Source organism: Xiphophorus hellerii, chromosome 5 (genome assembly GCF_003331165.1).
Source record: "Xiphophorus hellerii strain 12219 chromosome 5, Xiphophorus_hellerii-4.1, whole genome shotgun sequence".
Lineage (NCBI taxonomy): Eukaryota > Metazoa > Chordata > Actinopteri > Cyprinodontiformes > Poeciliidae > Xiphophorus > Xiphophorus hellerii.
The window spans coordinates 33,761,618-33,787,991 of record NC_045676.1 but is presented as its reverse complement, the minus strand read 5'-3'; the positions used below and the strand labels follow the sequence as shown (position 1 = coordinate 33,787,991).

At 38.6% G+C, this 26,374-nt stretch overlaps 2 protein-coding genes across 4 annotated transcripts in view; both read right to left on the bottom strand.

Annotated features, from left to right (window-relative positions):
• cacng3a (calcium channel, voltage-dependent, gamma subunit 3a) overlaps positions 1 to 3,346 on the bottom strand; it is a 30,109-nt gene extending 26,763 nt beyond the window's left edge. The window contains exon 1 of one of the 2 annotated variants that reach the window (XM_032564131.1): positions 2,707 to 3,346. In XM_032564131.1, coding sequence (XP_032420022.1) covers positions 2,707 to 2,917 — 211 coding nt within the window. In that variant the 5' untranslated portion in view covers positions 2,918 to 3,346. The remainder of the gene's footprint in view (positions 1 to 2,706) is intronic. The other variant, XM_032564132.1, reaches the window with a different exon arrangement.
• A 1,570-nt stretch (positions 3,347 to 4,916) lies between these two features.
• Positions 4,917 to 26,374, bottom strand: part of LOC116719433 (protein kinase C beta type-like) — a 109,811-nt gene continuing 88,353 nt past the window's right edge. The window contains exons 8-17 of one of the 2 annotated variants that reach the window (XM_032561946.1): positions 24,281 to 24,377; positions 24,046 to 24,186; positions 23,800 to 23,973; positions 23,583 to 23,674; positions 21,439 to 21,501; positions 21,196 to 21,334; positions 21,022 to 21,102; positions 19,766 to 19,873; positions 19,544 to 19,684; positions 4,917 to 8,264 (exon numbers count right to left, since the gene is read on the bottom strand). In XM_032561946.1, the coding sequence (XP_032417837.1) occupies positions 8,112 to 8,264; positions 19,544 to 19,684; positions 19,766 to 19,873; positions 21,022 to 21,102; positions 21,196 to 21,334; positions 21,439 to 21,501; positions 23,583 to 23,674; positions 23,800 to 23,973; positions 24,046 to 24,186; positions 24,281 to 24,377 (1,189 nt within the window). In that variant the 3' untranslated portion in view covers positions 4,917 to 8,111. Of the gene's footprint in view, positions 8,265 to 13,825; positions 16,826 to 19,543; positions 19,685 to 19,765; positions 19,874 to 21,021; positions 21,103 to 21,195; positions 21,335 to 21,438; positions 21,502 to 23,582; positions 23,675 to 23,799; positions 23,974 to 24,045; positions 24,187 to 24,280; positions 24,378 to 26,374 lie in introns of those variants that run through there. The other variant, XM_032561945.1, reaches the window with a different exon arrangement.

The following is a 26,374-nucleotide window of genomic DNA, read 5'->3' as shown; positions in this document are numbered from 1 at the left end:
ACTCAGTAGGCTTCTCTATCCTGGAGATGACCCCCATTTCCTCCATTCTTTTTAGTTCCTCCTTGACTTTTGCAGTTAAGGGTATTGGCACACGGCGAGGGGTTGAAAGGACATAGGGGACAGCATCGTCTCTCAGCCGGATACGATAGTCACCTTCCAGTCTCCCTAATCCTGTAAACACCTTTGGGAATTTCTTTTTGAATTTTCTCACCAGGTCCCCCTTCTCCTCCAGTGTGTCAATTTTTCCCATTCGCTCCACAAGATGTAGTTCTGTAAGTGCTGGTAAACCCAGCAGTGGCCTAGCCAAGCTATCAATGACAAACACTGACTGAGTGGATTTTCAAGGCTGCATTGAAGCTGACCTACCACCGATAGTCTGGTATTGTTTGGGCCATACAGCTTTTTGTGGGTGTGCAATAGAGGGCCGTCTCTTCTGTAGCTATACAGTCTGGTAGGAATGGCTGCCACTGCTGCCCCTGTATCTAGTTTAAAGGAAACTACTGCCCCATTTAGTTTGATGTCTAAGTACCAGCCATTGCTGTCTGACTTCACCTCACCTAAGAACAGACTGTCCTGATAGAGTCCCTCTTCCTCTGCCATCTCGTGTACAGGCTGCTTAGACTTGCAGACAGCAGCAAAGTGTCCTCGTTTGTGACATTTCCTGCATTCAGCCACTTTGGCAGGGCAGTCTTTCCAATTGTGTGATGGAGCCCTCCCAAATTTATAACAGGCAGACGATGTTGCATACCTGTTCGGTTTCGGTTTCTGTTGTGCACTGCCCTCTGTCTTGCGTGCAAGTGAAAGCGCATGCATCTCTTCACTGGGCTCCTTAATGGATACAGGGCCACTGGCACCGCGCAACCAACCCTGCTGTTGTTTCACAGTTTCACTCTGTCTGACCAGTGTTACAGCTGTAGTCAGGGTCAGTTTTGCATCCACTGCAACTTCTCGGAGAGCGTGGCATCTCTTATGCCGACAACAATGCGATCGCAGATCAGTTCATCTCTGAGAGCTCCGAATTTACAATAATCCGCCTGTTTGTGAACCGCGGTGATAAAGCTCTCGGCCGTTTCTCCTGGTTCTTGTTTACGCATGTTAAACTTCGCCCTTTCAAAAATTATATTGTGTTCTCCAATAAAATGTTCATCAAAGCACTCTTTTACTTTTTTGTAGTTGAACTTGTCTGCAGACGTTAGCTCTGACGTATTAAGGATATCCTCTGATTCATCTCCCATTGAATATATTAACGTATTCACTTGAAAAGCCTCTTCCCTTTTTTCCAGCCCCGACACGATCCTGTACCTCTCAAACCGTCGGATCCATTTGGGCCAGTTTTGGACATCTCTGCAGTCAAACTTTTCTGGCAGGCTTAGGCGAAACTCCTCTCCAACGTTGCTAGCTGCAGCAGAGTTAGCGCGTTCCCTCTCAGTATTGGACATTGTGAATGCAACGATCTCCCCTGCGCATTTATCTTGATGTTAGTTGCGAGTGCATTGGGAATGCAGCATAACGTTGAAGAGTCACCACTTCTGACACCATGTAGTAATTTGTAGACCATTAATTGAGGACTCTGACAACAGCTTGTCTTTAGCCGGCAGGCATATTTTACTGAAAACCAAAACCCCTTTTACCAGAAACCATACATGTACATAACCCGCCTCTGGTACGGAACGCCCCAAGGACCATAACACACCACAGATATCAGCAGGAAAATGAAAAAACTAAGCACTGGATGGTACCGGCTAATTGCTGAATACAACGGCACACAACAAAACTCAGTTGTTATACCAGTAGCTTGCATATATTTTAACTTTTGCATCTTGTTCATGGTACAACTTTTGCAGCTATGGCTAAAAACAATAGGACCAACCGGTAACCGGAAACGGTCTATGTGGTGAAAGTTTAAATGGAAGTACGTCACCACTACTCGTGTCATAGGTTATTGCACATAAATTTACTATGATGCTTCAGTTTAGACACATGATAGCCGCACATTATCGACCATGCCAGGTATATTTAAACGGAGAATTATCTTTGGAGAATTATCTTCGAAGTCGTTGAACCCTGTTAGCCATATGGCGAAGCTAGTGTACTAACTTGGAGACAGTAAGAATAGTTAACTGCCTGCCTGCTCTACCTGTTTGCCAACACACAACTTTTATTTAAATAAACAACCACAGAACTGTTGCTTTCTGAATTTGAAAGCAAATGCAATGCATTTAAAAATTCATTGAGCTTCAGTCTTTTCACCAAAAGCTTAAAGAAAACCGCAATATTGGTACATAATCAGCAACAATGATTAATGACTGAAAAATTGATACTACTGTAAAATGTTATCTACTTACATACTCCCTCCATCCTCGTGATCCAAGCGAGTAAAAAGAAAATGGCGTTGGCGAGATTCTTCCATTAGCAAGCTTGGTCTAGTATCCAGATGTTCAAGATTACACTACTGGTGTTGAAAAGCGTCAGGTCTGACATTTAACACCCATATTCTTATGTTATCACAATTGTGTTGAATTACTTATGGTGAAAACAACACTCAAGTCTCAACACTGTACTCTATTATGTGCTGACACTGCAAGTTTAACTCTAGCAAATTTGCTGTGCATAGAGACAATTTTGCCGTGCTTTTATAGTTTACCTTGCATCGCCAATTGATAATTTAATCAGATTTCTGCATGAAAATGTGAGTTTAAATCCTACCCTCAGTGCAACAGGTCCTCCAAAGTCCCGAGTGGGTCAGAACCTCCTCGTTTTTGTGGACGGTCTCATTGTCGTTCAGGTTCTTGGAGCGGCACATCCCGCGGGAGTAGAGCCAGTAGTCTGTTCCCACTGCAATGGTCATGAGGCTGAATGCACAGAAAGCCCCCGCCGTGGTCAGAAGCATCATCATCCCCCTGTTGCAAACCCACATCTTGGCCTGATACACCTTCACTTCCTTAAGCCGAGCAGTTTCACCTCAAGACTCACACTCCTGGATTCAGAAGCCGACCAGAACTGGTTCCAAATGTCTTATCTGTACGACTCCAATTAGTTGAGGGACACACAGATGTGGAGAACATTGTCCTCTACAGGAAGCACGACACACTTAACGTTAAGTCCGTCAAGCTTTCTCCAAGTCTTTTGGTAGAGAGGAGAAGCAGACGTGTTGCTGCTCTTACAGAAGAGAGAACTCTGTGCTCCAGAGAACATCAATGGTTGTTCCGCACAGGCAGCCTGGAGTCATAACCCCTCCTACCAGTGAATGGAGCTCATGGTGTGTGTGTGGGTGGAGTGTGTGTCCCATTAGGAAGGATGCAGTGAGCCAGCTGGGTCACAGAGACCAGCAGTGCTCAACATGTAGAGCAACACGCAGAAGAGAGGGAAATAAAGAACCATGGATTGCTAAATAAGCAAGGCTGTAACTTAACTTTGTGTTGCAAGTTGCTATGCATGATGGGGAAGAGAGAGGAAGGGGGGATGAGGGAGGCGCTGATGCACCCACAGATATGTGACTGGAAGAAATGTGAATCCCATACAGTCTTATTCAATAAATTAGGATATCCTATTATTATTGGAGCCTTGCAACGAAATGTTGCTTAATATGTACATTTTAAAAGTACAATTGAATGACAATAAAGTCTGTCTATCTATTTCTATGATGAGATTTGTCAGATTAATAGTACATTTTGAAAACAACAAGCTTTTAGCAGGTATTAGACTTACTAAGAGATATAAAAAAACATTTTTTATACACATTTCACATTTAATTAATCTATATTATATCTTTCATTTGATAAAAAAATGAACTTTTCAGTCATATTCTAATTTATGGAATGAGTCTGCATATTTGCTCAATACTTGCCTACATTGAGCAAATATGCAGTTACAAAATTTTTTAATATTTTCGTGAAGAATTATTATCACAATAATATTATATATTGACTGCTATCAAGTGCTCAAAAACATCAACAACATTAGATTCCATAGCAATCACAAAGTTATTAAAGAATTCAAAAAACAGAATGCACATCTTATCTTACACATTTGGCTGTTTAAGCCAAATGAATCCTTGTCAATGCAAACTTTGCATTTTTCAATTATGTGGTTCTGATTCCACAGACCTACCCTGCTGAATTACACAGAGCAGATGACATATGATGTGTCTTTAATATAGCAAACATATTTATTTACTGTGAAATTATACAGTAAGACAAGTTTTAGTTCATTTTACATATCTTTTTCTGTCTCACCCGGGACTCTGCAGCTGTCCATGTTCCTTTACTCTACTGAAAAACAGATATCATACTAATGTCAGTGACCAATTTCAAAGTCACATCTGTGTCTCTGTTCTTGTCAAGATTTTCAGTGGGACTTTTTGGGATTGGGTGGGACAGTTGGACAGTAGAAAATAATACAATTTCTGTAAAATGTGGCTAAAATTAAAGCTGACAAAAGTGCTGATGTTTGGATATGTAAAATATCAATTCTATCTGGACATAAATCTATAAACAGTTTAGTTTATGTCTGTTTGCCAAGATACAAGAGAGGACTAGGCAAATTTCTCTTTTGCATTGGAAAATAATTACATTTTTACACTGATAAAATGCAATAAGTCATTTCTAATATGTATTCCCCTTTTATGACTCCAGATTAAGAACTGCAATCACTTTGGTAGAAACTATATTTGAGAACTATTACATAAGTTTGATTCTGGGCCAAACTTGCGTTTATCTCAGCTTCAGTTAGTCTGAATTCCCACTACAGCAGGTAAGATGATGACTGCTTAAAGCTGCTGATTATATCAGAGAAAGTCATTTTTAGAAATGGACACAATGTGTTACCCAGGTGACCATCAATTTTTAATGTGTGGTTTGATTATTAGGTCATGAATCTGCAAACAGATGTGAAGCAAAAAAGACAAAATTACAGAATTGATTGTATGATAATATTTTAATGTTTTTTGTATTCATCTCTTCAGCTAAAGATGATGCATGCATCATATCTATCATGTCCTTTTATTCTCTCAGGGTTTCTTCTTTTCCTTTTGACCTTCTTCCTTTTGCATAGTAAGTCTCTCCTTTTTCCGTATTTCCAAATATTGACTTGATCATTTCATCACCTTAAAATGAAGATGTGTTTCTGCTACAGAAGTAGGACAAAATAATTGATAACAATAAAGTGCCATTTTAAAGCCAGAAAGTGGAAAAGATAAAAAGTGGAAGACATATATGAATAATTCTGAAATTGTGGGAAAAAAATGAAAAGGGGCTGGACTGTGAGGAATAGTAGAGAAGTGTATTAGTACAAGAAAAACACACCTACCTCTAATTCCTCGCTCATATTTACACATACACTGAAACACAAATCTCACAGAAGTATACATCAAGTTTTTAAGTTTTTCTCCTAAAATTCCATAATCTCCTAAGAGTTTTTGAAGCAGCAGACTTTTCAGCATTTCAGGGAGAGAATGAAAGCAGAATTCACATGTGAATTTTCAAGAACCGACATGGATCAATACATTCAGGACATGTCACAAGGTTTTCTCCTGGATGGTGTCAAAAACCAAAAATACACTGAACAAAAATATAAACGCCCCATGTCAACTATTATTGCCATGTGGAGTTAACAACTGTAAATGAGCATTTGCTGACATTTTATTGTACAAAAGTAATATTTCTTTTGATTTGTGAATAACCTTTAGTCCAACTTGCTGTCAGTGAGTTGTTTTTTACTCAGTGCATGTCCACTGGGCGATCAGACAAAATGAGCAACAACTGGACAATCCTTGGACTGGACAATAAAAGGTCACCCCAAAATGTCAAATTTTGTCACAAGTCATAAGGCCTCAGATGTCGCAAGTTATGTGGGAGCATGCCATTGGCATGTTGGATACAGGGACATTCACCAAAGCAGTAGCTGCATGGCTCCATGTCCATTATTGGACCACAGGCTGTGTAAGAGTTGGTTTCCAACAGACTGGCACTACTGCAAATCGACCTCATCCTCGTCTGCCATGTGTGACCACTCCAGCAAAAGATCTCCACATCCGGTTCGTCCATTTGCAGGATCGGCTAAGACCAGCAACACACACAGCTGATGAAACTATTGGGCTGCACAACAGACACCTCAGACTGTCTGTAGCCGTATACGGGAAGCCAACTTGGTCAAAATCTAATTTCTCAACCTGACCCCTATCATGTTCAAAGGACTGTCAATCCGCTACAAGTGGCCATACCACGATGTTATTAATGCCGATATGAAGATCAGTAATTACTGAAAATATATTTTGAGTTTCTCTGTATATTGCGTAACCCAAATGTTCATAAAACTCTCATATTTGACATGGGGCGTTAATATTTCTGTTCAGTGTAAAAATCTTTAACTACAGTACCAACAAATATGGCATGCATAGAGGAGCTCCACCACAAGAACTGTAAAGACCTACACAGCACCAACCCACTGCAATGCAAACAAAGTTATGAGGATATGTGAGAAAGATAATAGGTTTTTCTTTTTTTGCATCAACTTGGAAGACAAGACATGCTTAAGACTAAGTACAGGACCAGCTTAGACATGAGGTTATAAATCCTAGATCTGAATCTTGCACCCCTCTGAATTGCTGTCTGTTCAGACATGTTGCCATGTTTGACTTATTGATTATAAAATGTTTATGACGTCACTCTCACCAGCATAGGAGAAGGAAATCAAGTAAACAAACACACTCTTCATTATCAACATAGCGCAAAGGTACATGTTGGCAGTAAATCTTGAGCCGTTTGTGGTGAAGTCCTGTGAATGTTATCTACTGCTGCTGTTTCCTGGAGATGTGAACGTCACCACTGTGGTAGAAGGTCATTTGGTGGATTCTTCTGTTGCACAATGTTTGAAGAAAATTCTCATTATGAATGAACCCACTCCCAGTAAAAATGTAAGTGTTTAAATGATATGGTGTCAATTTGTCTTCCTGGCTTGCAATGAGGTTAGTGGATTAGGAGGGAAGTATGCAGTACTGTGCAAAAGACTTGAATCATCCATAATTTCTTTATAATTTGTTTTTCAGGAAACTATGTAATATGTAATATGGTCTTGAGAAACGGTTCTGTTTATTATTTGGAGATGTGTTGTAGTTTTCTTTGGACTTTGGCATCTCATTCCCCTCATTTTTACTCCATTGTGCAGAAATTTTCTTTGTCATTATAGTCATCATTTATGCATAAAAATACTTAGAAACTAAAGGAGTGACTGCACTAAAACATGGTGAAAGATTTTTTGTGGGGCTACAAGAAGCAACTGGTTGACCTAATAAATCTAAGCAAATTAGTCAAATGAAGTTGTTAATATACATTTTAACAAGTGAAAAAGCTGCATACATGTCAGCATGTACAGCAGGAGTCAGTGCTTACAACTAGCGAGCAGCATGTTTTCCTTTATTAAAGCATGATATTTTGGGGAGGATAAGATCTTCTACCCATTTGCTTTGCCAGATAAAAACAGCATTTCTCAGCACAGACAACCATAAAGAAACTTTGGAGAAAACCTCCTGCTAACTCTAGCAAAAATGAGGGTTGCAAATTTGAATGAACAAATCAGTTGAAAGGCTTTTGTGACTTAGATCATGACACACACTGCTGTTGCTACTACAAAATTGTCTTTGTTTCTTCTGTTTTAGAAGCTGAACATCAATTAAGAGATGAACTGCATCCCTTTAAACCAAAGCTCCACATGGAAAGCAGATAGACATTTATGTTTAAGCTTTTGTTTGACCTATTGTCAAACAATAGCCCAAATCTTTGACCAGTATACTAATGACCAGTATTTGCTATATAAAATGCAGTGAATCGAAGACATTTGACTAACTTGGCCAACATTTTATTTTATGAAGTAATCTTCTCAAGAAGATGCTGTCATGCTCCGATAAAAGGAGCAAAAAAAGCTGTTAATGTCCAAAGAAAAGCTTTCAGAGCCCTTCAGAAAGAGGGGAGAGCTTTTACTGAGGTTAAAAGATTCCAAGGCAATTTGGCAGAAATAGTGTAAATCATATGGAATTGTTTAAAACTTTTGCACAGTACTACAGTTGAGCTGTTTGGGTTATTTTTTCTGTGTCTCATCTAACCACCGGGATGTCCTCAGACTTGTATAACAAATTCAGGGTTGGTGTAGGAGAAGCCTTGGAACTCATTCTGGTCCAGGTTCATGATGAAGAGTTTGTCTGTCGGTGTCAGCTCCACCGCCATCTTGGTGAACTCCTTGTCAAAGTTGCCAACATCGCTTCGAGATTTCTGCCACAGAAAATTGAAATCAGTTAGAGATATGAAACTCTGGAACATTAGAGTGACAGTAGTCGTCAGTAAAGGCATAATTCAGAAAGAGTGGAAAGTGATCTGACCAAAAGTGGCAATAACAGCTGAAAAAAGCATGTAGAAGAATAAAGAAGAAGACAAATACTTCTACCACATTCACACACACTAACTCTACAGTAACTGTAGAGCTAGAACAATCAAAGGTTATGACAAAAAGCTTTTATGCTCAAACTTGAAAGCTATTAAAAATGTAAAATCTTTCAGTCATGCTTCCCATGTTATCTTTTTATTGTGAATGTTTGTAATAAGCCTGATCTCACACTATCCAGATTAGTGTCAAAAATCAATAAACAGGAACTAAACAGTTGAACCAAAACTGAGGTGGAATTAAAACAAAACAAAAAAAATTACTCAAGCATCACACGAATGTTCTGAATTTTATTATTATTCGAGTTAGAATTTAAAAATATTTCATTGCAAACGCAACATTTGTTCCTCCTTTCAAGTTAAGTCAAAAGGGTTGGCATAGTTCTCACATTTCAGAATTATTTTATGGAAGCAAATCATTACCTATTTAATCTAACTTGATTAAAGGTGAACAGTGGACAAAACCATTGTATTGTAAAAGTTGCATGAACCAAATATCCATAAGTTTGAGGATTTAACATAATTACAAATTACAATATGTAGATTTTTTCCCCAGTATGCAGTCAGTACAGTCATGGCTAAATGTTTTAGTGATGCAAATGTGCTTTCTGGACTTTGTTGCTACAAAGAGCTTAACAAGTTTAAAAATGATGATTATTTTTTTCTTATTCTTGTGAAGTTAATGTGTTAATTTAAGCTCAAGAGCAGTTCCACATCCAAACCACACCTCTAATTTTCCAAGTGGCCTATTTTTACTCTACTCACCCATTCATCTCAGTTTGTTACATTTCATCAACCCCATCCTCCCTTTCCCTTTACTTCTTTCATTTCATCCCTCTTCATTCATATCCATGCTTTGCTTCTTTTTGCTGCAGGTTTTGTCTGGGGGTTCTATGCAGGTTCAGGAAAAAATAAGAATAACTGTTTTCCAAAGACCAAACCCCCATGCTGTCTTCACCTCAAACTCTCCAGATAACCAAATCAAGATCATTCATCCTTTCATCCCCTCATCCCTTCATCAATAAATCTTTAAACCTATATCTTTGTGGTGTGGTCCTTGATAATGAATTACCTTACCATGAAATGAACAGGCTGCAGACAGTGGGCCTACTTCATGTGGTGATCTAATTAACTGATTAGTTGCTATAAAAGAGAGGCAGAGCGTTCAAAACTTGTGTCTTCTTGTGCTACCAATGGTTACCTCGAAGAAAGAGTCCAGCTACCTTCACTTTGTCTAAAAATGATCTCATAGTTTGGAAAAGCACTGATAAGAATTTTGTACATGGAAGAGTCAATCAATCAATCAATCAATCAATCAATCAATCAATCAATCAATCAATCAATCAATCAAATTTTCTTTGTATAGGACATTTCAGCAGCAGGCATTTCAAAGTGCTTTACATAATAAAAACACAAAAATAAAAAGTCAACACACAGTCAACAACATTGTATTTTGCACATCAGATTATTGATTAATGTTTCATGATTATGTTTCAAATACAACTCTAATCAGGTGGGTTTTTAGTTTTGATTTAAAGGCACTCTGCTTCAGCTGTTTAAACACTGAGTTTAAAACTTACAGTTTTCTGGAAGTCTGTTCCAGATTTGTGGTACATAGAAGCTGATCGCTGCTTCTCCATGTTTGGTTCTGGTTGTTGCAGAGCAGAACCAGAACCAGAAGACCTGACAGGTCTGGAAAGTTGATACAACAACCTTCCAGCAGATCTTTAATGTATTGTGGTGCTAAGCCATTCAGTGATTTATAAACTAACAACAGTTTTTCAAAGTCTATTCTCTGAGCTACAGGGAGCCAGTGAAGGACTTTAGAACTGGGTTGATGGGTTCTAACTTCCTGGTTTTAGTGAGAACATCAGCAGCAGCATTCTGGATCAGCTGCAGCTGGAAGATTCATTTGTTGGACAGACCTGTGAAGACGCTGTTACAGTAATCAATGTGACTAAAGATAAATGACAAATAATGTATTTATACAAAGAATAAGAGGAATAAAGGTAATGAGTTTATTGGCTATGTGAGTGAGTTGCTATTTTAAAGCAGACCCAAAGCTGTGAGTTTGAAGTCAACTGTTAATAGCATTAGATAAAGGGTAAGTTACTGTTTTGTCAAATTAAGTGATTTTGTCCACATTTGTGTTAATTTGGGAGTTATGGCAATGCTGGAAATCTGCACCGTGGGAAACAAACAGAAACAAATTAAAAAACACAAGCACCCTGCCAACAACCTTCGAAAAAACATTTAAGAGATGGAAAATAGCCACCCACACCACATCTACAGCACAGATGCAGAAAGACTGAGCACAAACTTCAAAAGCCAAAGAGAGGAAATGTTCCAGTACAGAGCGGGACGAAGATCGATACCAAACGACGGCCGGAGAGGATTTCACACGGGGAGGTGGAGCAGCGAGTCCTCAGCAAGACACACGGACAACATGAACTACACACAACAGTTTTAATCTCCTACCTCCTCTTTATGTCTCATCACAGGAGCTCCAGCTGAAATGATGGGGAGCTCAAATGTTTTCACCTTTTTCAGCTCTTTGCTGAGCATACAAGCAATGTGATATACAGAAATAAAAAGTTTTATACTGCATTTGTAGCACAAAATGAAAAAAAAATTACATTGTGAAAAAGTTCAGATTTTTTCCCTCACCCATCCATTTCCAAAAGTGAAATTCAGATTTATTACACAAAAAAAATTTCAAGACTTTATTTCATGCAATTTTAAGCCATAATCATTTTAATGATTAAGGCTTACAGATAACAATCAAAAGTCTGTTTCAGAAATGTATTTGATAACTGAAGTTACCATTGGACCTTTAAAAATTATGCAGCTAAAGTTTAAATCAGTAATACTTTTATAACAAATTTATGTCAAATCATGATTTCTTGGTTGATGTCAAGTTGTCATAACAAAGACATTTTGAATAATGTCAACTTTGTATTAAAAGTGTCATGATTTACCGAATGACACTTTATGACAACAGTCATGAATATTCATAAAGACTTACTCATGTTCATGAGTTCAGGTGTTTTGTCATGTTTATGACGGTGTCATGACAGTCTTATTCACAACCCGTCAAATAACGTGTTATCTAAATTCCAGTCCAGTGTTTGTCACTTCTGGACCTCAGTGAGTCCTGCCCTGCAGGTTTCAAATGTTTCCCTTCTGCCACAAACCTGACTTGCATAACTGGGTGGATAACAGGCTTTCAGCACCACTTGATGACATGCAGAGGACATCATGCAATCATTTCAATCTGGTGTTCTAGACCAGAAACGCAAAAAAATTTGCAGGCCAACTCCTCAGGGACCAGAATTGAGAAACACTATTCTAGAAAGAACAATCACAAAATATTACCAACAAATGAGTCACTGGCCCCATCATCTACTCTGACCTATGTTTTAGTCATTGTTGCTTTAGGAAGTTTGAGTTTAGACAAGTACTGCTCTGTTGTAACATTGCTTCTTGGCAATAAATGTTTCTCCTTTTCTAAAGTCTGTTTATGTACCCCTTAAATGGTCTATATTGTTAAGAAAAATGCATTTGTTGGTTAAGCACCAATGTTAAAACTCACTAAATCTTATTACTATAGATAATTGGGGAAAGAAAAAAATAATAGAAATGTAGTAATTTTAGCCTCAACAATCTCCTGGATTTATGACTACCTCACAAACAGACCACAGTTTGTGAGACTGAAGAACTGTGTGTCTAACCAGGTGGTCAGTAACAGAGGAACAAAACAAGGCCCTATACTCTCACCATTCATTTTGTCTCTGTACACTTCAGACTTCCAGCACAAGTCTGACTTCTGTCATCTACAGAAATACTCAGATGACTCTGCAGTTGTCAGGTTTATCAGAGATGGACAAGAGGTTGAGTACAGAGAGCTGGTGGACCGCTTTGTGTCATGGTGTGGGAACAATCATCTCATCGTAATTTTGAACAAAACAAAGGAGATGATTGTTGATTTCAGGAGGAACAGGGTTAGATCAAATCCTGTTTCCATCATGGAAAAAGAAGTGGAGGTGGTTGAGGAATATAAATCCCTCTGTGTTCATCTGGACAACAGACTGGACTGAAGAATCAACAGTGAAACGTCTATAAGAAGGGACAGAGCAGACTGGACTTCTTGAGGAAGCCAAGAACCTTTAAGTTTTGCAGCAAGATGCTGCAGATCTACTATAAGTCTGTTGTTGAGAGCGTCATCTCTTCATCCATCAGCATCAGAGCCAGGGACCTGAAAAGGCTCAACAGCCTGATAAAGAAGGCTGGTTCTGCTCTGGGGACGACTGTGGAACCTCTGGAGATGACGATGCAAAGAAGGAATCTTCATAAAATCAAGAAAGTTATGAACAACCTCTTCACGATACTGTTGAGAAAACAGAGTATCTTCAGTCAGAGGCTTCTTTACTCTACTACTACAAGAGATCTTTCCTGCCAACAGCATCACCATCTGCAAGAACCCTTTGAACAATTTGAGGTAATTTGAGTTACAACATTTAATTTTCTTTTGGAATCAAATTATGTATTTTTGAATGTGAATTGAATATCCTCCCAGTGCTGGTCACACACTGATGTGGAACGGCATCACATTGTTAACCAGCATTTCTCAGAGGTCAGCCAATGTGACTGCTTTGGTCACTAAAACAAACCCTCAAGCTGTTCCCATAAGTGTTCATTGGGGTTAGGGGTCATGACAAGAGGCAGTCCATGCCATGACACAAAAGCGGCCTCTCTACTCTCAAATCCTTCAGGCGCTCTGTGATGACCCAGTCTGAGGTTCAGCATTGATGCCTTTGAAAACAGAAATCAGCTCCTAAGACTGGAGATCTAGAACTGCCATAGGTTGAGAAATCCCATCTTTATATCCCTGCGGTGAGACTGCCTTGAGTGACAAGACTCATTTTTACAGAAACATACCATCATCAACACATGCCTCCACCAAAAGGATTTGGCAAGTTTTCTACAAATGTGGCACCATTTAAAGGGAAATCAAAAGATTTTCCAGCAACATAAGATTTATTACTAAGAAGCATTGTTACAACAGAAAAATAGAAAATAAAAATTACCAACAATTTTTTTTCCCGTTTTTTGCTAAGTTTAGTCTGTAACTGACTTTACAGAATGATTGTCAACAGACAAATAACTATGCATAGTACGGTAGCTACAGTAATACTCTTGGTAGCAGCAGCTGTAACTACTATTTTTATCTAAAAAAAAAAGATGGCTATAAATCTGGTGCTGTAATAATTCTCTAGATACCACACCTGAGTTTGTGAATCATCACTCTCTCCAAGAAACAACTCCGTACACAAAAAGGATATCAACAAACGGTAAGATGTGTTGTAGCAACAGTAAGAAGGCACACACAGAAGAAGTAGTCTGGCAGGCACCAGTGAGTATATTATGAGTTTCCAGTCACAATCAACAACAGCATCTCTCCCACCCAGAAACCACATTCAAATATTTCTCTGATATAGAAATTATATTTTTATATATATTATTTCTCTGGAGTATCTCAACCTTGGTTGTTCACAGTTACCACGATTAGTGCTCATGGTTCTCATCTGGTAGAATCAGAGATTTTAGAAGCAGGTGTCTTTGATGTTACCTTCCTGCCACAAGCTCAAAAACAAGATTTGACACATTGTTACTACTTTGCATCGTTACACAGTTACAAAATTATGAAACAACTTTGACATTTCATCTTTTATATGAAAAGGACTTTCAAGGGACATAATAATGTTGGTCAACAGTTAGGATAGGCTGTAATGCATGTCATGATAATTACACCTGTATTGCAAAATGGCACATGATGGCTGTTCTTTTCCACAGCTGTTAGGAGCAGTATTTTTCTACAACTTTATGATTCTTAACCTTATTTTGGCACTTCTGGAAATCCTGTTTCTGGAGGATAAACTACCTTCACAAAAGTCTAAATGTCTACATCATGTAAATTTTGAAAAAAAAAAACAATTGTTTACAAGATATGCCCTCCGTCAATGAAAACACAGTGTAACAGAGAAAACTTGTCTCCAGAGAAAAGCAAAGACCCTTCAATGAAAAACAAACAAAAAAATCTGCAACTCTTCCTGCTTTTGTGCACAAGGATCATAAATCAGCAAAAATAATGTAGATACATTCACCACAACATCAAACAGAAAGTGTAATAATATTTGATCCTACAGACAAAAGTAAAGACAACATTAGGAAACTAGTATTCGAACAATTACAGCAAAGCAATTGGTCAGTTCATTTACACTGTATGAATTGCCAACATGTGATCATAGTACACTCATCAACATCAATGATTGGTTGTTCTAATCAATATGCAGATTACAGGGAAGGCGACACAGAGACAGAGCATGTTCAGGTTGGACTCTGGTATCCAGCAGCCTGCTGATGTGAGGCATTTAGATGTAAGCAACATTTCTGCACTGAAGATAAAAATACAGCCAGTAGAGGCAACACAAGAGCAGCAGTTACAAGCTAAACTACAGTGGTCCCAGAACAGAGTCGCTAATGGAAAACATGCTGGCCTGTTCTCTGGATCATGAATATATAATCATGTGGGCGGGTTGCTTTCAGTTGTGCATATATTTCCATTTCTATCTGAATAATATTTAAAAATCTGCCATTTTGGAGATGCATTTGTTTGCTTTCTTTCCAAAAGCCAAAAGTCTTCCTTGGTACCGAGATGGAGACTGAAGGTAATAAAGTTTCTTTGGAATGCAGAATTTTTCTAGAAGCTACAGAAAAATTGCCTTTCAGTTCCCCCTGGATCCACTGTACTCACAAAAAAACAACATTATTTAGTAACATTTACCATTTAGTATATTTTCTAACAAATTGATGAGAGAAAACATCAGGGTTTATCGCACTGCTTCTTCTGCGTCAATTTAACTAGACACCATTGAGTCACCTCAACAATTTTTATCATGGCGGCACAGAACTGTTGGTGGATATGTGAGGATGTTAGTAGGCATCCAAGTTCACTAAGCTATGTGTAAAGCCTCAACTACACTACTTTGGATGATTTTAGCATAAACATAACGTGGTAATAACGTGAATCCGGCAGAAGGAAAGATTTCTACATTTGATCTAGTTGAAAAATGAATTTTGCCACACCTCTGACCCCATCAGGATTTGAAGCAGGCAAATACTAAATATTTTACTGTCAATTTAAAACCATACACTATAGAAGAAAATACAGACGAGTGGCAAATATGGAAAACAATTAGTTTTAATAGAATCTATTAAGACAAGTTAGCAATTTTTTGCTTTAGTCTGTGAAGGTTTTTTAAAATAATTTTTAACAAACAGATTAATCCTTTATTGCTTTAGAGTGTGAAGTTTTTAAAACAATCTTTAACAAAGTCCATTAATAACACAGTCTCAATGCTAATTTAAGCTAACTACAATTTTTCTTTTAACCATGAATATGGCATTTAACAAACACTTATACATTTATATGGCATTTAAAAATAAAACTTGACAATGTAAACATTTTTATGATGTTCTCAAAGTATGTTGTCAAAAATGTCAGGGAACCAGGTTTCAGACATTTTTTGTCTTTATGTTACATTAAACTAAGCCAATGTAAGCTAACAACAAGATTGTTTCAGGCAAAAGGTTTCATTGATGCTTTCTATAAAAAAATTAGGTCATTTATCTTCTTGTTGCTTCTGAGTTTTTGCTGTGCTAAACTAAACTAACATGTTCAACTGAATCTTGAAAGACAGTTTAGGATAATGCTACTTTCTCTTTTTGATTTTATTGCTCTGTTATATTCTTATTGTTTATAAAATTAAACAATCACTGTTGAGCAAGATGTGTAGTATGTTTAGTTGGATATTTAGGTATGATAGTGGTTTCCAGGGGCAAAGGAAAGGTATCAGTTTACAGATGCTTCTCAGATTTTAGCTAGAGGCTAAGATAAGCTAACACCTTCAGCTTCCTCTCTAACAAACCGGTTGAATAGTTTTCACACTTTTGGAACAAACTAAATAAATATCTTTCCCAAATGCTCAGACATCTTTAAGCCTTTCAGACCTGAGCTAGAAAAAGTGCTAATGTGTAACGTCAGATCTTAAAAGGTTAAAAATTGCTGGATGCAACCCAAATATGACATCATCAGAATAATTTCTTGTTTGGTGTTTCTTTTAAAGTATGTTTATGAAGAATGGGTGATTTCTAATAAAGCCAGGAGAAATGTTACATGGTCATTGAGCTGGGTGGTTGTACTCAGGGTTAACAAATGAGAAGCCTTGGAATTCTTCCTGGTCCAGGTTGGATATTAGCTCCTGATCTGGGGGGGTCAGCTCAGGGGGGTTGCGTGTGAAAAAGCGATCAAAGTTCTCTGCATCACGCCCACACTGCCGTGGAGAGGAGAGATGAAGGAATGGATTGAGTTTCATGAAGGGTAAGGGAAAGAAAACAGGGACAACAAAAGACAAAAAGAGAAATACAACTAAAATATGGTATCAACCAATCAAATCACTCACAGCAAAAACTGTGGAATTCCATTGGTCTAAATGAAAGCAGTGGGCATACAGGTTCATCATTGGTGACTACACTAACAAGCTTTAGCTTCACATTTGTCAGAGTAGTGACCAATGGTAGCAGATGGTTGTGTTCTGGTGATGGGGGATTTTTTTCACATCTATAGTGGCCTTCAAAAGTATTCATCCCTATTGAACTTTTCCATATTTGACACATTAAAACCACAAGCTTATTTCATTGGAATTTTATATGACAGACCAACACAAAGTGGTGTACAATTGTGAAGTAGAAAAAAAACTACATGATTTAAAACATTTTTGACAAATAGAAAATGAAAGTGCAGAGTGCAAAAGTATTCAGACCCCCTTTTCTCTGAGTTCAACCGACTGCCTTCAGAAGGAACCTGTTGATGGCTAATGACTGAACAGAGTCCACCTGTGTGTAATCTAATATCAGTTGAAATCCAGCTGCTCTGTGACAGAACCAGGGCTACAATGGATTGGTTTAAAACAGATCATATTCATGTGGTAGAATGGCCCAATCAAAGTCCAGACCTAAACCCAACCCAGAATCTGTGGTAAGATCTGAAACCTGGTGTTCACAAACTCTCTGCATCTAATCTGACTGAGATTGAGATGTTTTAGTTTGGGATCAATTATGTATTTCTGAATTTGAATTTTGCAGAAGAATAATGAGCAAAAATTTCAGTCAGTAGATGATCAAAGCTGGTAGAGACAAACCCTGAAAGAGTTGAAGCTGGAATTGACATGATGCCGGCTCCGCCCCCAGGCTGACATAGACCAATCCTCCCCCAATCATTCCAGGGCACTTGTCAGCAACTGATCAATCAGCGTTGCAAGTACACGCCCCTTATCTCGAAGAAATGATCTACGACAATGTTTTTGGTTTTTTTAACCCCTCCAGGGGGTCTTTTTGTGGGCTCTAGTGTCCCTTATATGATAGTAGGCTGACAGGAAACGGGAAGGAGAGGGGGGAAGACATGCGGCAAATGTTGTCGGGTCCGGGAGTCGAACCCATGACGGCCGCGTCGAGGACCCAAGGCCTCCAAATATGGGTCGCGCTAACCGCTACGCCACCACGGCACGCCCAAGATCTACGACAATGTTGACAGTATTTAAAACACGCTGATAGATAATCAAGGTCCGAGTTGTCAGTGGGTAATATGCATTCCCGACAGTCGTTACCCAGAGCGTGTAGAGGGCGGAATACAATTTATTACATTTCCAAAACCAAAAAGGAGTCTGGAATAATGCAAGAAAAGGATCATGGCCTGCAGCCCACCTCATGTCCAGTTGAATGAAACTGATGGACAGAAACTACCAAGTTAGTCAGCATGAAGGTAACTGGTAGTAAACATCCCATTTTTGTCATAAGGACACTTACTGACAGACAAATCAAGCCCTGTAGTGGTTAATTAGGCACATAGCTGTACACAAGTGAATAAAGAAAACTATACTTAGGTAACCCCTTTTTCATGAATGTTTTAAACTAATATATTAGTATTATTAATTAATATATTATCTGGAAGTAATCTGGCTAAGGTCTTAAGGGCTCCATGCTAACAGTTCAAGCTCCATGCTAAGGACTCAGGGCTGACGGCTAAGCGTCAAATAAACACAACTCAGTCTGATTAAAATCACAGTGCCAAACATCTAATCATTTCCAGATCAATAAATGAAGGTAGTTATGCTGAATTTTATGTGTAGATTCCAATGGTAGCTGGAATCTACACAGCTACTGTTGTGTGGCAGTCTATGAAAACAGACTGCAGTAACTGCTGTATTGACATTTAAACACCTTTTTATGCAACTATTTATTTTTAAGCAGTTTGCTGAAGGCAGATTTTCACAAGCCGGTTTTATTTAAGTCATTACTTAACCATTTTGTATGTACAAAATGCGTCCCACAGCGTTCACACTCGCATCCAACCAGACTTTGTCCCTCATCATTTTTCCTCTTGGGCTTTATTGTTGACTTCTCCGTTATTTACCACTAATAACCTTATAGACCTGATGTAGGACTCCTTAGAGAATTTTCTTGCCCGCCATCTTTGCCATAGTGTTGGTTTATAAGACAAAAATGACTCAAAAAATGTCTCAGGTAATGCATTGAGGACTGTTAGTCTGCCACAACAGTTTGCTTGTTGGAGGACAGCTCTACTTCATCATGGGGGCGGAGCCGGCGTCATGCCCATTGCAGCAAAAGGTGGATCCACAAAGTGTTGACTCAGGGGGCCTGAATACTTTTGCACACCACTCTTTTCAGTTTTTTAGTTGTAAAAAATATTTTGAATCATGTATAATTTTCTTTCTACTTCACAATTGTATACCCGTATGTGTTGGTCTTTCACATTAAATTGCAATAAAACCTATTTATGATTGGTTGTAATATGACAAAATATGGAAAAGTTCAAGGGGTATGAATACTTTCACAAGTCACTGTATAACTTACCACATGGGCAAGACTAAGAATACAACTCACTTTTTTTTAACATGGATCATTTCTAAAGCAAACTTTAGAGACTGGATACCTTTATTAGCTGGAAAGTGTGCATGAGGGAATACACTCACCGCTTTTGGTTTGAAAGGAGGCTGGACCTCCTTATTCTCCAGCTTTTCCCAGTCAATATAGCGGAAGAAGGCGTGCTCCTTGATGTCCCTTTCTCCCTCTGGGCCACAGCCAAGACGCTTCCCTGGGTGTTTGGTCATCAGCTAAAAATATACACATATATTCATATATATATATATATATATGATGAAAGACAGTGTATGTGTACTGCAGTGTGTTCTCACCCCCTTGCAGATAGCAACAGCTTCTTTGGACATGGATTTAGGGTAAGAGACATGATGCTCCATGATTGACTGGAACAACTCATCTTCATCTTCACCATCAAATGGAGGCTGCAGATGAACAAAAATACCCAATTTTTAATTATTGTTTCCAACATTTTAATTTTGATTAAAATTTGAATAAGTTAATTTTCACTTCTTAACAGCAATGCACCTAAAATTTCTGTTTTTATTACTAGATCATAATGTGGTATATGACAAATAATATGATACACTTAAATGCAGATATGAAATGATAAAAAGGCATATTTTAATAAAAATGTCTTCAGCTGCTTTTTGTGGGAGTCAGGATGTTGAAGACGGCAGAAAAACAAGGAAAGTTTGTTCCAGAGCTGAGGTGCAACAGTTTGTAAAGAGTGAGTTTATCTGATCCTTGAGAATCTTTGAAGTAGTGGAGGTATGTGGCTTTAACTAAAATTCAGTACTAAAATGAAAGTGCAACCAATTCAAATACATTAAAACATGAAGGTTGATGTTTTTATCAAATGAAGTTGATCAAAGAAATTTTTGTTGTTGCTAAAAAGTGTGTTACAAAGTCTAGACAAGAAAAAAGCAAAGCATGAATAACCATCTCAACACTAAACTTTGGTAATATTTCTCCAATGATGAAGACGGTTAGAACCTTAAAAAAAGTATTTATTGATCAATAACAACACCTAAATTTTGTACATTTGGAATCCCAGTAAAATTCAAATGTCCAACCTGTTGGCTGATGAAATAAACCACGTTGTCCAGGACAATGTTCATTCTTCTCAGAGTATTCTTGAAGGTTTTTTTTTTTTGCAACAGTTTATAATTTCCTTTAGGCATTCAGACAGTTTGAAAAACTTAGGACTTTTGAAAGATGTGGCCCCAAAACAGAGACTTGAGGTCCCCAACATATTATATTAGAGCAATAGAAACTGACAGGATTTAGTTCATACAGGCACTGAAGATTATGCTTAGGTGAAATTTGTGCCTCTATAAAACAGATGTAGAGATTCCTGCCTATGAAGTCTGATTGCTGTGTTACTGATGGCATCAAAGGCTGCTGATACATCTATCAAGACTAAAACAGTGAATTCCCCAGGACACATTCAGCACAACCTTCACTGCTGAATTAAAATGTGAATCATTTCATGTGAGTTTAGTTATCTGCTTTCCTTTAGTACCAACTCCTGGTTATTAATAGCAATGTTGATTAAAAGTGATGCACATACCTGTCCGGCAAGCATTTCATAAAGCAGTACTCCAAAGGCCCACCAGTCCACAGACTTCCCATAAGGTTGATAGGCAATGATCTGTTGGGAAGAAAAACCTGTTAATCAGTTGTTACAGATTTGTAACAATTGATCAAATGCATCAGTTGAGTAGAGGAAAACACATGAACACACCTCTGGGGCAATGTAGTCTGGTGTCCCACAAAACGTCTTTGTTGTAATGCCATCAAACATGTTTTCTTTGCACATGCCAAAGTCTGCAATCTTTATGTGGCCTTCAGAGTCCAACATCACATTGTCCAGCTTCAGGTCTCTGTAAACATGCACAAATACCCACAAACAACTCATTACTCACAAACTGTGCAATTACAAAATACAAAAACTTGATGAGTGGGAAGGATTCAAAACCAGGCTCACCGATACACAATGCCCTTGGAGTGAAGGAAGAAGAGGCCAATGGCAATTTCTGCTGCATAGAACCTGAAACACAGAACACCACTTCATATTTAAATAGTGATGGTACATTTAGTCCAGTGAAAATATGCTAATTTTTAAGCATATTTTCTGCATGAGAGATGCAACTGGCTAGTTTATCACAAAACAGATGTGTTTGGTTATTACAGTCTTCTAAGAAATGTGGTTGCAGTGACTGTGGCAGGGTTTTTACAGCTGTTCTGGTAGCTTAGCAGATAACTGCTATGTAAACATTTTCTTGTAATAAAATAATAACACTTTGCTGCAAGACTAGATGTTGCAAAAATTAGACATTTTGCAACACTGAAAGATTATTCTAAGGTGATGATAAAAGCCACAGATGAACAAAACTGTGCACTTAGTCTCTATGAGGCTATTTTAGCTTACAATAGATAAAATGTGGACAGATTGGTCAGAAGAATGGAGTGGGCCGATGACCAGACAGACGGACTGGATGGAAGGATGGATGGAATAGAAGGAGCAGATGGTTGAATGGACAGATTGATGGAAGGATTAGAAGAATGGATGGACAGAGACAAATGGACAGATCAGAAGAATGGGCAGACAGCAGGAACTATGGAAAGACAAATGATTCTGTTCAGCCTTTGGATGGATTCAAAGGGCAGAATGGACAGACAGATTCAATTTAATTTATTCGGTAGCGTAGAGACATTGCACATTAACATTTTTGTAAATGTGCCAGAGTTAGCCAAAAGGCTATTTGAGAGGCTCAAACCTGAAGTAAACAAACATATTATTTTATGGTAATTAATATTTTACTGCTTTTGTTTATAGAGCACCATTTGAGTCAGCAGTGCAACTTCTTCCAGCTTTCCTTTAACATCTTCCAGTTCCATTTCATCTTTTGCTTTAAGGCAGGATGTGTCAAGAGAAAATCTGATTGACTGATTGATTGATTGATTGATAGGATTTTATCTCCACAGCTCGAGTGGAGCAGGGTGGAGCAACGTGTGCATTTAGTTGTGCAGCACAGCGCGCTTGTTACAGTATAATTAAGTCTGTCCGTCCGTCCATCCATCATTTTACATGCTTATCCCCAGTGGGGTTTCGAGGGGTGCTGGTGCTGATCTCCAACGATTAATGGGTGAAAGGCAGGGTTTTCTAAAGAAAACTAAAGAGAACTTATATATATTATATAAGGGTTATATATAGGCTATATAACCCTATATAACCCTAACCCTTATATTGTAAGGCTATATTTACTGTAGCCTTGTTAAAGCCAAAGTTTTTAGAATGTGCTTTCGAACCAGTTGTACTCCAAAGTGTCGTGTCCATAACTCTTCAATGAACGGTCAGCTCCTGGTCAGTAAGATGCATGTAGTTCAGTGTCCATGTCAGAGATGATATTCAAAAGGGATTTTTAAAATTAATTTTAGTAACCTCTGCTAAGTACTCTGTGCATAAAGTTGAAAGTGTCAGTGTGTCTGCATCAAGTACAGTCAAGGATGTGAATTGTAATTTGTTGAAATGACGGACGGCTTCAGATTTTTCAGTCTATTTAAAAAAATCCAGGGTGCTAACAAGACCCTGGGTGAGTGGATGGAAGGACGGACGGATGGACAGACAGGTGCTGCCTCCCCTCCCATCTGAAGCAGATCTCTGCTTAGACTTTTTCTTTCCTAAAATGGTTCTCTGCTTCATTTTTCCTTGTTCAACAATCCATAGTGATTCTGTCCAAAATGTTCACAGCAAACACTCTGGTCTGCAATGTCCTCTGTTTGGACAGATGTGCTGACATCTGTTTATGGTCTGAAATGCCTGTCCATCCCAGATGGGGACCAGTAGATTCTCAAAATGAAGACACATTGTCATTTCAATGTGGCACATTCTGCCTGCTTTTTTTAAACCTTTCCAGTAAGACGAGCACAACATGGAGTCCAGCTGCGCTCCTGCAGATGCCCACCTCCTGCAGGGAATCCAGAACTCTGCTGGAGCCTCTCAGTGGTGAAACACTACTCTTTAACATCAAATATGACAGCACAAGTCTATTTCTCACAAAGTAAAATATGATCATACAGATTTCAAAATGTTCAAGGTGTAATCAGTGTGTTAGCATGAATACTCACACAGCATGAGGCTCCTTGAACTTGCCAACCTGTTGGATTTGATACATGAGGTCTCCTCCGTTGATATATTCCATGACAAAATACAACCGGTCCTACAGGGAATTATGGAGCAGGAAAGAATAATGGAATAAACTCCTCTTTTTCCTGGTAGAGGAGTCAATTTAAACAGTAACAGCTGACAGTAGGTAAGTGTGAAGATAGGCAGAACTCATCTTACCATGGTTTGGAAACATGAGTGCAGCTGAGTGAGGAATGGAGGTTTGCCAGACAGAGCCAGAACTCTTTTCTCCACCATGGTGCACTCTACGTCATCGTCTTGGATCACCACATCCTTCTTTAGGATTTTGACAGCATACAACTCATCCGTACCTTTCCTCTCTGCCAGCATCACCTAAAGGGTGTCCGTAGAAATTAAACTCAATAGAAATTAAGTCAGAAACACACTTCTGAAAAGAAGTCTGACCTTTCCAAAGCTGCCTTTGCCCAGAACCATGATAAAGTTGAAGTCTGCGAGTTTGACACGGTCCTGATTGCCGTTGCTGTCGTACTTACAAACCGAGGACGAGGACGAGTCTGACGGCTTCCCTGGACCTATTTTTGCCCTCTGGAGGCAGTTTGGAACAACAGTGGAAAGAAAACCTAGTTAAAAACAAACAAGCTCAATAAAGTTCTAGCTTTTCTATTTGTCCGGATCTTACATCAATCTGCCGTCGTATCGACTCGCTCCCCTCTTCTCCGTCTGGTTGGACAGGAACACTGAAGTATTCTCCTTCCTCCTGGGACAGCAGTTTAAACCTGAAGTCCGACATTCACAAATTCATTAGACGCTGCCTTTATTATCCTTCTTATTAAACATCACAGTGAATACTAAGGATTTTCAAACCCTTGAACCTTTCCACATTTTCACATAAAGACCTCAATCATCAATCTATGGTTTGGCATTTTTAGTGAAAGTCAAGAAAATAGCATTTTTGCAGCATCTTTTCTGAAAATATCTCAGAACAATCAGGTGGAAATCATCTGTGAAAATCAACTTTTAAGTTTTCTTAAATGCTTTTAGGTCTGGCCTTTGACTGGACTATTGTAACCATGGATATGCTTTCATCCAAACGGTCCCACTGGAGCTCTGGCTGTGTGTTTAGGATTGCTGTCCTGCTGGAAACCTAACCTCCATCTTGGTCTCAAAGTCTTAACAGGTCTCCTTCCAGCAGTACCTTGAATTTAGCTACATCCATCTTCCTTGTTTCTGCTAAAAAGCAATGCATCCCCTCAGCATGTTGTGACAACCACCATGTTTCAAAATGGAAAAGGTGTTGCACTGTATGATACAATCATACAGTGCAAGTGTTTCTCGACGGCTATTGTTTTGCATACAGATCAAAAGTTCAATGCTGGTTCCATATGTCTGGAGTACCTTCCTGCTGGGACTCCTACAGTACATGTTTTGTAGCAACTTTATTTTATTTTTTATATTTTCTTTCAACAATAAAAGAGAGATTTAAAAAAAGCTTAATTAAGAATTGTCCTGTCAACACATTTCCCACTTCAGCTGTGGATCTATTCAGTTATGGGCTTTTTTGTTGTTTCTATGACCAGACAAGAGGGCATTACCTCCTGTCTGGTCTGTCAGTTTCAGTTTTACAATACAGAGTCAAACCAACCAAACCAAACCCTTTGAAAAACCTGTTTCCCCTCTCATCTGTGGTGGTGCTGCACCAAGAACATCTGAAGGAAACAACACAAAAACCTCTGAAGAAGACACTGAGTGCAACTTCCTTCAGGGTTCCCCCACAAAGCTTGGTGGTTGTGATGCCGAGGCGGTCCACCAGCGACCCACTTTGTTTTTGTATTAAAGGATCTTAAGTTGACAGGAAATGTAAAAATATTATTGGGCAATTATATACGTTACTGGTCAGTGAAATGCCATTTAAAAACACAAACTGTTGCTATTTTAAACCAACAAATAAAAAAACTACAATTAAAATAAACATGAATTATTTCACTTTTGTTACATCCAAATTAAGTCAGCAGCTCCTGACTTAATTTGGATGGAGCATCGGACCTGTTGGACACGCTCGACGAGTCAAACAGTTCAAACCGCGCCGCAACGACCTCGAAGCGCCTCCACATAGACTCTGAATGTGAACCAGACACGCCTGATGCTCAAAACGCGTTTGGTATGAACGCACCATTAACAGCAGGAGGAGCCCCTCAATCTATTGTGTTCAAGGCCTCATACAGCATTGGCTCAGAGGGGCCAAATACTTTTGCACACCACACTGATGGTACCCCTGAAAATAATGTGACCAAAGTAACCATGTTAAATTAAGGTGTGTCCACTACTTAGCATCACAGGTGTCTTGTAATCAGTCAGTGGGCCTATACATAGAGCTACAGGTAGTCACTGTGCTATTTGGTGACATGCTGTGTACCACATTGAACATGGACCAGAGTGAAGGAAAGAGTTGTCTCAGGAGATTAGAAAGAAGATTATAGACAAGCATATTAAAGGTAAAGGTTATAAGACCATCTCCAAGAAGCTTGATGTTTCTGTGATGTTCATAATATTTAGAAATTTAAGATCCATAAGACTGTAGCCAACCTCCCTGGACATGACTGCAGGAGGAAAAGTGATGACAAAACAAAGAGAGAAATAATACAAATGGTAAAAAAAGAGCCCAGAAAAACCTCTAAAGACATTAAAGGTGAACTTCAAGCTCAAGGAACATCAGTGTCAGATCGCACCATCCAATGTTGGTGTGATCCAAAGCAGACTTAATGGGAGACGACCA